This window comes from Mobula birostris, chromosome 25 (genome assembly GCF_030028105.1).
Source record: "Mobula birostris isolate sMobBir1 chromosome 25, sMobBir1.hap1, whole genome shotgun sequence".
Classification (NCBI taxonomy): domain Eukaryota; kingdom Metazoa; phylum Chordata; class Chondrichthyes; order Myliobatiformes; family Myliobatidae; genus Mobula; species Mobula birostris.
In genome coordinates this window covers 23,898,394-23,911,395 of record NC_092394.1, presented here as the reverse complement: position 1 = coordinate 23,911,395, position 13,002 = coordinate 23,898,394, and the positions used below count along the sequence as shown (strand labels likewise).

Genomic DNA, 13,002 nt, shown 5'->3' with positions numbered 1-13,002 from the left:
GATGGCAAAGCTTTCAGACACAGGGTACAGAACCTTGAAATCCCACAGGACCAGCTACTTCCCTTAAACCATTCAGTTTTTGAACCAACCTGAACAGCCCTAGTCATTAGTCTCACAAAAGTATGATCATTTTGATCACTCTGCACTAAAACAAACTTTGTGTTTTGTTCCAGTTGTGTTCCTTCTTGTAAAATTCTGTACAATTTGCATTTTCTTACAAATGTGACTTATCTGATGTCATGTACCTCTGATGCGGCTGCAAGCTTTTCATTGTATTCGAGCATACGTGCACTTGTGTCTATGTCAATAAACGTGACTTTAACTAGTTTTCTGTCAAAGCCAATTAAACACCACCCGAGGCCTCTTGCCAACAAGGCCTTGCTGCCGAACTCTAGGCCACAGATATCAGCACGTTTGGCCCTCCACTTTGAGCCTAGATGTGAGCAGGAACTATGTGTGGAATGGTGGGTGAGGTTCAAGAGGATCCAATCCAGTACTTCTCATAACACAGAAGCTCGGCTAAAATATGTTAGTACCAAACAAAGACATGATTTTTTTCCCCCACACAAAACACACAGTGGATAACAATTAACTGCATACCTTCATATGTCATGTAAATAACTTCTGAAAGCAACTTTTACAGTGCAAAATAGTTGGCTGTCTAATCAATGGTAACAGTTAAGTGTAATGGGAATCATTCCATGCGGGTATGCAGGATTTTAAAAGTAGCAATACTCTGAAATCTTGTCAACATTCACACTTACTAGGGAGTGGGGCAGGGATAATACTGAGGTAACTCTGAGAACTTCAATATTGTGACAGAATGTTTAAGTTCAAAAATTACATGGGGAAAAATGCACTTCTAATTATAGTATTAATAAAAAAGGTGTCAAAGGACAAAGAGAGATGAGGAATAATAAGCAAAAATTGCACTGATTCTCCAGTCCTCTTCCTTTACTGAATACACAATATTCCTTTTTTGTAAAGCCAAATATTTATACATTGAAATTTATATATTTGTTTTCTTAAAATTTAAAAACATAACGAATAGGCATTTAATGAAGCTTTAATGAAAATTCAGTGACCAAAATCACCTGGCCCTTTCTTGCAACCTATTACAAAGAAAAGAAAAATCCACTTTATTTTATAAATCACACTTTAATTATTTTTCCAGGAGCTCAGCAAAGTGCTCTTTTATTATCAATGTGCAAGTTTCCCTTTTTTTTTTGTCCTTTGTAAAATGCCAGCAGTAGAACCGGGCGCAGCCTGCCCTCGCACAATGTCAGTGAACAAAGCAGTCTCCCACTCTTTGAAAAGGACTAGCACCTCCACGACACCCCCATGTAATTACACACTTCAATGACTGGACTCTGAAGAAAATTGAAGGCCTGCAAAGAGAACAGCTGCCGTTTCGCTCTCCATCACCGCGGCATGATTACATGAGAAATGAACAGCCCAGCTCAAAGCTACTTCAGAAATCTCAAAGGAAATACTGCTTTGTGTTAGAATAATGAGATTCTTATGGGCAAGCATTACTTAAAATCACATGAAATACTATATGGACCTATCGCTTGAGATTAGCACACTGGAAACTGGAATTTGTGGTCATAACAAAGCTCAACTTACAATAAGCATTGTAACTAGAAGGTTTTTCTTGGTGACTTGGGCGTGAGAGAAGATGTAGTTCAGGACGGTAGTCATGTCTCCTTTATGGTCCTCTCGAAGAATAAATACACATTTCTCATAATGCCCTGCAGTTTGAAAAAGATATTAAAGATAAATATCATTCTATTGGAGCAGCATGAAGGCCATCTTTTCAGCCACTACTCTTTGTCCTCAGAGAAATCTTTTGAACTTTCATCTTACAGTGAAACCTGTCAAGAAGAATTCTGATGTTCAGAACATCTGATCAATGTGAACTCAATTCATCGGACCCAAAGAAGCTCCAGTATATTTAAGAGCACTTTGGTACAACCCTCGTGCCAATAAAATAAAAACACGGTTTAAGCTTATTTCCTGCAGGTTATATTTTATTGCCATGACATTTTGTTTGTGTACATTTCACAAATTCTGATTCAAACCATTCAAATGAAACTAACTCTACATTCAATATATAATCAAAAACAAAGCAATTTAAATCATAACCCTGAAATACATACAATTATAATAAGAACATTTGGATATTTTATCCATCTACACAAATCCAAGTACAATTAATTGCATTTTGAAGTCTGTCAACATGATTTTAATTGGCCTTTCATGGTACTCCTGAGATCTACATACAAAATCCACACCTACTTCTCTGGTCTTGAAACCAAATAACAACACAGCCTTTCAATCTAAACCTTTCCCAGAGTCGGACATTCACACGCATACTTCTGCATCTTTTCTCTCTCCCCCCAACTACCCCGTAGCTTAATGTCCTTAAAACTCAAGCTTAACGACTTGCAAACCTGACTGACTTCACTTCCTCATTTAGCTGAAGTGGTAGTTTGCATTACAGGCCTTTATCACTATAGCATCAATCTCTAAGCCTACAGCTTCAAGCTTTGACATTACCAGACCAGTACTGTACTTCAACCTCAAAATTGGATCCCACCATTGTATGGCTAGGTGATATGCTCTCTCAGTCACCTCTACTAAAAACCATGCAGTCACCCCTGCATGCTCATGCAATTATCTCTACGATGGACATATGCTCTGGCAGTCACCTCAACCATTAACCAGTATAGTAAATAACAAGGCAAAGGCAACTTGTCTGTTGTAGCAATATCGATAACAGCAAGCCTCTTTTAGATTTTCCCATTGTTTCTGCTGGGTCTAAAAAGTAGATGATATTTGATTCATAATCACATCAAAGTTATAGGACCTAATGAACTGCATGTTGTTCCTCTCTCAATGTGGGCCTGTGTTTAAATGCCATGTTCATTTAAAGCCACCATGTTTAATTATTATGTCTGTTGGATAATTCAGAATTTAAATACTTATCACCACCCTCTGGTACTCCTCCTCTTTCCCTTTCTCCCATGGCCCACTCTCCTCTCCAACCAGATTCCTTCTTCTTCAGCCTTTTGTCTTTTCCACTTATCATCTCCCAGCTTCTCACTTCATCCCTCCCCCCTCCACCCACCTACCTTCCCCATCACCTTTCAGCTTGTACTCCTTCCCCCGACCTTCTTGTCCTGGTTTCTTAACCACCACCCTCCCCGCCCCGTTTCCTTCCCGTCCTGAAGAAGGGTCGCGGCCCAAAACATAAATTTTTTATTCTTTTCCATAGATGCAGTCAGACCTGCTGAGTTCCTCCAGAATCTTGTGTTTAGAATTTAGTTGCTGCTTTGTAAGTATTTTCCGACCTAAACCAATGCTTTTATACTTTCTACTTCAGTCCCCAAAGGATACTGGATTTTGTTGCTAGTTTGAAATAGATCAGATGATTCACAGGCAGAGACACAAATAGCCATGTAATATCTAGCAATTTTCTTCGTAAAGACAGTTTTCTGTTTACATGCACAGCTAGGAAGTACGACCACATTCTTTACTAATAACAATATTTGGAGTAATAGATGGTCAATAACTCTCCAACCAAGGGTGTCAAATTCAAGTCTGAAAATGAATATCTTAGTTACAATTCACTGAAGGTTTTAGCTGATAAGGCCTCCAAAGGTGAACTGGTAAACCAACAGATTGGGGCGGCATGGTAGTGTAGCGGATAGCAAATGTTCTGCAGTACCAACGACCAGGGTTCAATTCCCACCACTGCCTGTAAGGAGTTTGTAAGTTCTCCCCATGACTGCATGGGTTTCCTCTGGATGCTCCAGCTTCCTCCAATTTACAATTGGTCATTATAAATTGTCTCATGATTAGGTAGGATTTAATCAGGGATTGCTGGGCAACGTGGCTCAAAGGTCTGGAAAGGGCTATTCCACGCTGCATCTCAATAAATAAAATTAAACTGCGGAAACCTTAAGATTTTTTAAAAAAAAAGACCATAAGACATAGGAGCAGAATTAGACCATTCAGTCTATCAAATCTGCTCTGCCATTCAATCATGGCCAATTTGTTACCCTTCTCAACCCTGCACCTGAAACATAGTCCTCCATACCCATCTCATCCATGTACCCATCTAAATCTTCTCTTAAACATTGAAATAAAATCATATCCTGCATTTCCATCGGTAGCTCATTCCACACTCTCAATACTCTCCGAGTGAATAAGCTCCCCCTCATGTTCCCCTTAAAAATTTCACCTCTTGTCCCTTAGCTCATGACCTCTAGTTTGATCTCACCCAACCTCAGTTGAAGATTAAGACCATAGCACATAGGAACAGAATTAGGCCATTCAGCCCATCAGATTCACTCCTCCTTTCCTTTGTGGTTGAATTATCCCCCTCAACTCCATTCTCCCACCCTCTCCCCACCAACCTCAACATCCTGACGAATCATGATCCTATCAACCTTCATTTTAAATATACCCAGTGACTTCGTTTCCACAGCCGTCTGTGGCAACAAGTTCCACAGATTCACAATCCTCTTTTTTTTTAAATGCACACTTATTCCTTAGTAGGTCAGTTGATTCCTAATTTCAAATCCGGAACTTCCCACTGGGGCAGACTGGCTCAACATGTGCAGTGATGACACAGATAGGAATTTTATTCTTTAACATGCTGGATGCTTATACTATGCTTGATTTTATCTTGAGATCTGTCATAATGCAGCAGGCTGATACTGGTCCGTTGTTAATACAGTGGCAAACAGAAGCGAGGGAGCGTCTCTAAACTGCCTGCTGATTTGAGGCTGAGATCATTTGATCTATTGGGTCTGTTCTGGCCTCCAGCAGGTCGATTCCTTCAGCCCCACTCTCCTCACAACTCTTTCTCCCCCTACAAAGATCTCAGAAACTGGCTAAACTGGGCATAAGAAAGCTAAATCAGACTACTGACATTAAATCACAGCAATCCACAACAGCTTAATTCCAAAATGTGCAATGCCAGAAGAATGCTCACTGACAGAAGTGACCGCATGGCCACTTGTTTCCCTCCAGTGTTTTCTCCATGTGGGTACTAGACTACCAAAAACTGTTTCAAACAAAGTAACTGAAACCCTTCATGAGCTGGAGAATTAGCTCCCTCCTCTGGATGGTTAAACAACTGGTAATTTCTATATTTTCACTAAAGCAAGTGTCAAAAAAGGGGAAAAAAAACAATCAGCTTCAGGAAGTAGAATACACTCAACACTTAACATGAATTGGTGACTATTTTAAGGGTAAAACTCTTAACAGCCCACAAATCCCAGTTCCAGATTCAAAATGTCTTTTCCCATCTCCCAAAGTCAAACATATTAATCCCTGTTATTAGCAATTGCTGTCATTCAAGCTTGGACTCCAAATTAAAGCCAAAATGTAGAGTTAGAGTACTGCAGCACAGAAACAGATCTAGGCACTTTCAAACTAAGTGCTGAAGTTATCAACATTTGGTATCTAGAACACAATGATTCTATGCTTTGAGCTCAGGTGCTGGAGATAAGGCGAGGTGTTATGTGCAAATACATATCCTAGAGTCAACTGAACCAAATATGAAATAGAGAATCAAACAAATACATGTAACAAGGTCAAGTGAGAAGTTGAGAAATAATGAATGGCTGCAGTTTTGGTTACTTGACTATTCCGATAACATGCTCAGAGTCTCACACTGGTAGATAAAGACAGCGTCTCAATTATGAAGTTAAAAGGACTAGAAATGTTCATAATCAATACTTGGTCTGTAAATAGTCTCAGGGCTAAGTTAACTCACTCATGGCAATGGCAGAACCCAACTGGTCTCAGAAGTGGATATCTATACCATGATTTCCGCCCCCCCCCGCCCGCCCCCCAACACTATTGAATGGACAACATTTAGTCAGGCTGCTCTTCATGGCTGGGCAACTTGTCAATGACTAAGTACAAAAAACATCAGTTCTAGAACAAACCAAAGTGCTTTTGTCAGACCATGAAACAATGCCAGATTTACCCACCATTAGACCAAGACTGAAGAAAAAAAAGAAATTAAACTACGAATGTAAATTTCTCAAAGTAAAGCGTTTCAGAGATCCAATGGGAATGTTTTGTCAAATGGAAGGTCAAGCACTTTTTGTACTTTTATAAAGCAAAGTTTGGCCTTAGATAACTCTTTTGACTGCATGAACTCTGTCACAACCTCTAACATTTTTAAAGGTTAAAGTACAAATTCAATATTAAATCAGTATCAAAAGGATGCTGATCCAAAGTACTTTGCCACATCCTTTTTGTCCAAGTACTATTCCTGAAGTATCAGATTTCTGCCATGTTAAAATCTGCTTGGTTACTTGCCTGCCGTAGCAATCTTAACATCACTCAAATGATCTAAATGATGAAACATCAAATCTGTCTCGTACAAATGGTAGATTGCAATTGAGATCTACACCATACACCCTCAAACACAGCCTGAATGACAATGAGCTGGCTGAAATCCTGATTTGAGAGGAAATTTTTTTTTTGCAAATCTTGCCAATCATGGAATAATTTGTACAAAGAGGTCTGAAGACTCAGTGAAAATAACTGAAAAATCTCAATGGCCAGCAGCAAAGTACAAAGAGAACATTGAATGTAATTTTTTTAAAATGTAAATGAAGTATCAACATTTCAGGCAAGGCCCCTTTTCAGTACTGGAAGGGAATGGGAAAGAATCAAGAATAAGAAGGTGGGAGGAAGGGAAGGAGTACAATCTGGCAAGTGATAGGTCAAAACCAAGAGAGGGGGGAGGTGGATGGGTGAGGGAGGGTAAATGAAGTAAGAAGCTGGGATGTGATAGGTAGACGAGGTAAAGGGTTGAAGAGGAAATCTAATAGAAGAGAATAGTAGACCATGAGAAAAAAAGGGAAGGAGAGACACCAGAGGGAGGCAATGGCAGGTGAGAAGAGAAATATCACTCGTTTATTCCTCTTCATAGATGCTGCCTGACTTGATGAGATCCTCCAGCATGTTGTGTGTGCTTCTCAAAATTCTCCAGCATCTGCAAAAAGCAGTCTTTATTGAATGTAAAATTCATTTTCCATTTCTGATAACAGCTCACCTAATATCTCTTGAAGTGCAGCACCGGTGGAACTTCCAAAGACTTGCATTTGTTTTACTACCACAATGGAAACACAACCATGATCTCACAAACAAACATTTCAAACAATTTCTGGTTTGCAGCTGAAAGTGGGAAGGCCACAGCACAGCCGGTGCTTTTAATGCAGAGTGAAGGATTTAGAATGATTGTTGATCAATTTACATACATTACTTAGGTAGGTAAGTCATTGAGTACATCCCCCCAAAATAAATAGGACCATACAGACTAAACATGTGAGCCCCAGGTTATGACACCTCTATTACAAATAAAAAGACAAAAAATTTATAGCTGTTCCCGCCACTTACGTTCTCTCTGCACCATCTCTGTCATTTCTCTGAAGCTTGTGCCCAGAACAGAACTGTGTTCAGGGTACATTATACACAACTTCAGAATGTTAACTTTGGGCTCATGATACCTAATTTAGCAATAAGGTTCAACATACTCAGAATTATTTCTCCCTCTCTTTGATCAACAGTCACTTTGCAAAATTTGCCAAATCCAGAATCATTCTAAAAGGGCTTCTGGCTTCTCCTCGTAAATTCAACAGTGTTCACAGCCAATTCCTTTCAGGCTTTCTTCTGATATGTAACATTTGTACTTGTATCCATACTGATTCACAGTCCTGCTGAACTGCGACTTTTTTTCTAAGACCTACTGCAGCTCCTGAGCTGTTTCACTAGATTCCACAACCTGCCCCTCCAATTTAGTTACCAAATCTTACCAAATTATATGATGTTCCTGAATTAATTATGTAGATTAAAACAAAGTGCTTCACTACCAACCCCTACAATTTTTTTTGTGTATTCAGTGCTTTTAAGTCTGATTTCTTTATTACTCCAAGAGCTTCCAGGAAGAAGCAAAAGTCTAAATGAAAAATTTGTGGGATTATTCCTATTTATGCACCTTTTCATGCTAAATCCAAGTCGGAACATATAATTCCTTCCAAATGAACATTTTGATTCTTACTCCACTATATTGCCAACTAGAGTTATAATGAACTCATAAATCTCATTCAAGAAAGTGGACAAGTAAGAGACAGGAAAAGGACACAGCAGGAGAGAAGAGAGAAGCTGAATCACTGCCACACCATATTGACTTGAATTTAGAAAGACACTGGAATCAGATAGGATCAGTCATATCTTCATCACTCTAGTGCCAATCAGTTGCAATGGCCTGTATGTAAATGATTTTAACTTTAGAATTTGTTTGAAGTCTACTTGTTAAAAAAAACAAAGTGAGATTGCACATCAAATAAACTTTGTGATCAAGGCTGAAACACATTGTGCATTAATATTTTGTTTCCTGAGGAACAAAGATCTCAATTCCATATGTTGAATCCTGATTTTGCCAGTATCACCTTTATTTCACCATTTCTGGGCTATCACACTACACCATGGACTACAGTACTCCTAGCCATAAAAACTCATCAAATCTAAAACAGACAAACTACTGTCCGGGGGTGGGGGGGGGATATATAATTTTAAGCCCTGCCTTCTACTTTTTTTTTTATTACGTTGACACAGATGTATAGGAATAAATGTTGATTATTTAATCTCAAGTCTTGTTCCACATTCAATATGATCTTGGTAGATATGTCCACAAGTCCATGTAGGCTATCTTGATTCACGTTCTTCAATATCCTTAACATATCACCACAAGCCTTGATGTGAAAAATTCTTCTCAGTTTTACCGGAGAGGCTTTTTATAGTTTTAAGATTATGCCCTTTTCTCTGCAGTGTAGAGTTTACCACATTGAATGACTGGCATTAGAATAATGAGATTCTTATGGTAAACATTACTTTAAAAAAAATCACATGAAATACTATACCTCACTTCCCCCTTCAAATTCAATAGAAGAAAATCAAAACTTAAGCAACCTTTCTTTATAAATTAAGCCTGTTGTCACACCTCTTCAAAGTGAGTACATCCTACATGAGATGTTCAAAGGGGAACAGTATTCCAAATGGCAACTTCATTAGGCAACATAACCAATGGACCACATTTACTTTTAAATTATGGTCAACTACATGCCTGGATTACTGAAAACATGTCAACGTTTAGAGACAAATGGGCAGATACCAAAAAGTCATAAAACTCTAATCCCATCAGTTGATCACAAACAATCAAAATATTAATAGAAGTTTCCTCATTATTATTTGGACCTGTTAAATATTTTCCATCCTCTGCTGAAGACAACAGTGGCCAAATTTCAGTTCAGATCCAAAGGCCGTATGGGAGTCTTAAAGATTGTCTATTTCCCCGCATCAATAGAATTAATAATTCAGCTCAATCCTATCCTTATCTGATGGCAATATGTATGTACATCCAGTAGGGGTCACTCCCTGGCAATCAGGAACAGGGATTCTATCTTTGCTGCTAAAGCTGCTATAGAGCACAGTAATACTGACCTGGGCCCAGTGAGTTAATTAAGAGGAGAGGAATCCAACCTGAGTAATTTGTTCATTTTATTTTAAATGCACTTTTACTGGAACATACATGAGGCTGCATATTGTGTGTTAAGTGTACAATTAATATTCCTGTTACTGCCGAGACACAACATCCCTTTATGATCCAGTCAGTTTCGAAGCATTACCAAGTAATACACTATTGCCATCTTGTGGCAAATCAATTGAAGTCCAAATATTCACCAAGCGACACAACTATGTTCACGGCAACAATATAATTCAGAACATTTCAATTTTTTTCTATGTGCAAATCATAACAATTAATTTACCAAGCAGAATGGAAACACTTATTACGGTATCTTATCAGAGATTTTTTCAATATGCTTTAAAAAGGTAGAAGCTTACCCTTAATAATTGACTTATCTATAAACCGCCTCTCAATAGCTGGAATTAAACCATTCATATAAATATACTTTTCACCACCACTTTTTAAACACTCATTTGAGACCCCAGTACTCTGACCTCAGTCCTTACTAATTTATACCTGAAATGAATTAAGTGTGGGATCTAGGACTCAAATCTAGTACTCAAATCTAGTGCAGGAGGTGGAGCTCAAGATCACCTCTTTACTGACCAGTGTCTGATTAAGCTTTGAAATTTATCTATTTTTATTATTTGGTGATCCAGCACTGTAACAGGCTCTCCCAGCCCAATGAGCCCACGCTACCCGATTACAGTACACCCACGTGACCAAGTATCCTACTAACCTTTACGTCTGTGGAATGTGGGAGGAAACCGGAGCAGCCAGAGGAAACGTACGTGGTTGTGGGGAGAACATACAAACTCCTTACAGAAAGCAATGGAAATTGAACCCACATTGCCAGTGCCGAAATTGCATTATGCTAGCCACTACACTAGTTCTCAGGCACTGGTTGCAGCCCAAAGCTGCTGAGAATACAGAAACAGAAGGGATACGTTATACAAAGAGACTAAAAAAATGCTGCGGAAATGGAAGTCGACTGCTGGAATCTGAGATTTTACAGAGAATATTACTTAAACGGTCAAGAAATAGTTTCAATTCACAACTGTCCCTGTGATACCTCAATAAAGAAGGCATGTCACAAGAAACAACTTGATCCTGGCATTAAGCATCAGACTGTAGAAAAGAACCACTTGGGCTGACACAGTAGCATAGCGGTTAGTGCAATGCTTTACAGCTCCGGCTGCAAGATCAGGATTTGATTCCCACTGCTGTCTGTAAGGAGTTTGCACATTCTTCCCATGACTGTGTTGTTATCCTCTGCGTGCCCCGGTTCTCCCCCACATTCCAAAGATGTACAGTTCGGGTGAGTGAACTGTGGGCAAGCTTTAAGTTCCTTGGGGTCAATATCACAAATGACCTGACTTGGTCCAACCAAGCAGAGTTCACTACCAAGAAGGCCCACCAGCGCCTTTACTTCCTGAGGAAGCTGAAGAAATGTGGCCTGTCCCCTAAAACTCTCACTAATTTTTATAGATGCACCGTAGAAAGCATTCTTCTAGGATGCATCACAACCTGGTATGGAAGTTGTCCTGTCCAAGACTGGAAGAAGCTGCAGAAGATCGTGAACACGGTGCAGCACATCGCACAAACCAATCTTCCGTCTTTGGACTCACTTTCCGCTGTCGGAGCAGTGCTGCCAGGATAATCAAGGACACGACCCACCCAGCCAACACACTTTTCGTCCCTCTTCCCTCTGGGAGAAGGCTCAGGAGCTTGAAGACTCGTACGGCCAGGTTTGGGAACAGCTTCTTTCCAACTGTAATAAGACTGCTGAACGGATCCTGACCCGGATCTGGGCCGTACCCTCCAAATATCTGGACCTGCCTCTCGGTTTTTTGGCACTACCTTACTTTCCATTTTTCTATTTTCTATTTGATTTATAATTTAAATTTTAAATATTTACTAATTTTTACTATTTTTAATATTTAATATTTGTAATCCAAGGAGCAGAAAATGCAGAATCAAATATCGCTGTGATGATTGTATGTTCTAGTATCAATTGTTTGGCGACAATAAAGTATAAAGTACGTTAGCACATCGACACTTGCTGGCTGCTGGACAGAATCCTTGCTGATTCGATTTGATACAAAACAATGCATTTCTCTGTACAGCGTGTCTCAGTGGGCATATGACAAATAAAGCAAATGTCCTTTAACTCCTCAAATAAAAGGGTGCTTTATAAATTGTAGCCCTTATCTAGGATGAACTTGTAGGACAAACTGCATTGCTGAAATTCATGGAGTCTGGTGAGCTATAACTGCAAAGGGCCATAAAAGGAGTGATCGGGCTGATCAGTGGTAAAATAACATTTACTTCTGCAGGCAGTTTCAGTAAATAACTGTTTTATTAACAGTCTTCATCAATTGCACTGTTCAAAAGGAAGCTGGATAAATAGCAGAAAGAAAAGTATTTGTAAGGCTCTGAACAGAATGGGGAAATGGGACCAACTGGATTGCTTGTCTAGAGTCAAATAACTTTCCATACTGCAACTCGGTATTGTTTGTTTATTTATTATTATTATGTTTTTTTTTACTTGCACTGTGTCTTTTTTTTTGCATATCGGCTGTTTGTCAGTGATTGTGCGTAGTTTTTCATTGATTCTATTGTATTTCTTTGTTCTACTGTGAACACCTGGAAGAAAATGAATCTCAGGGTAGTATATGGTTATATATACATACTTTGATAATAAATTTACCTTGAACTTTGACCTATCTTCCAATTCTGTGGAGTCAATGGAATAAAGAAAGCTCAAAGAACAGTCACAGATAAGATGTGCACCCCCAGCCTGTGGCTCCCAGTTTGAGTTAATTAGATAAAGACAGACAAACCTTGCTGAAATTCTATCTCCACCTTCAAATACTGTCTAAGAAGATCCATGACGACAGCTTTCATGTGACCTCGAATTCCACTCCGATACCTGTAAACAACGTAGAGAAATTCGTCAATATACCAAATGCTTCACTGAACTTGAGCAAAACCACCATTCTTCAATTGATTACATAAAACAAGACCTCTTGCTATTTAAAATCTGTGTAGTTAGTATTCCTTCATTGCTTCTACACAAGTATTGGTAATTATGGTTTGGCAATATAATATTTACCTGAATTTCCTGCAAAGTGATTCATTATTGTTACTGGAATAGCACATTAATAAACCAGCACAATGGTTTTGAAGAGCTGCCATGAATGTGAAAGTGCTCAAAAAGCATGAACATTGCACTTCAAAGTTTCAGAAGCACAAGAGATGCTAGAAATCCAGAATCATACACATTAAATGCAGAAGAAATGCAGCAGGTTGACGTTTCAGTCGAGACCCTTCATCGGGTCTTGAAGAGTTGATGAGTCCTGATGAAGTGTCTCGGCCTAAACCGTCAACTCTTTGTTCCTCTCCATAGATGCTGCATCACCTGCTGAGTTCCTCCTACATTTTTT

The 13,002-nt window shown here is 39.1% G+C and overlaps 1 protein-coding gene across 3 annotated transcripts in view; it reads right to left on the bottom strand.

Annotated features, from left to right (window-relative positions):
* Positions 1 to 13,002, bottom strand: part of acaca (acetyl-CoA carboxylase alpha) — a 278,119-nt gene that overhangs the window by 190,862 nt on the left and 74,255 nt on the right. For all 3 annotated transcript variants that reach the window (XM_072243272.1, XM_072243270.1, XM_072243271.1), the window contains exons 23-24: positions 12,400 to 12,488; positions 1,627 to 1,751 (exon numbers count right to left, since the gene is read on the bottom strand). In XM_072243272.1, coding sequence (XP_072099373.1) covers positions 1,627 to 1,751; positions 12,400 to 12,488 — 214 coding nt within the window. The remainder of the gene's footprint in view (positions 1 to 1,626; positions 1,752 to 12,399; positions 12,489 to 13,002) is intronic.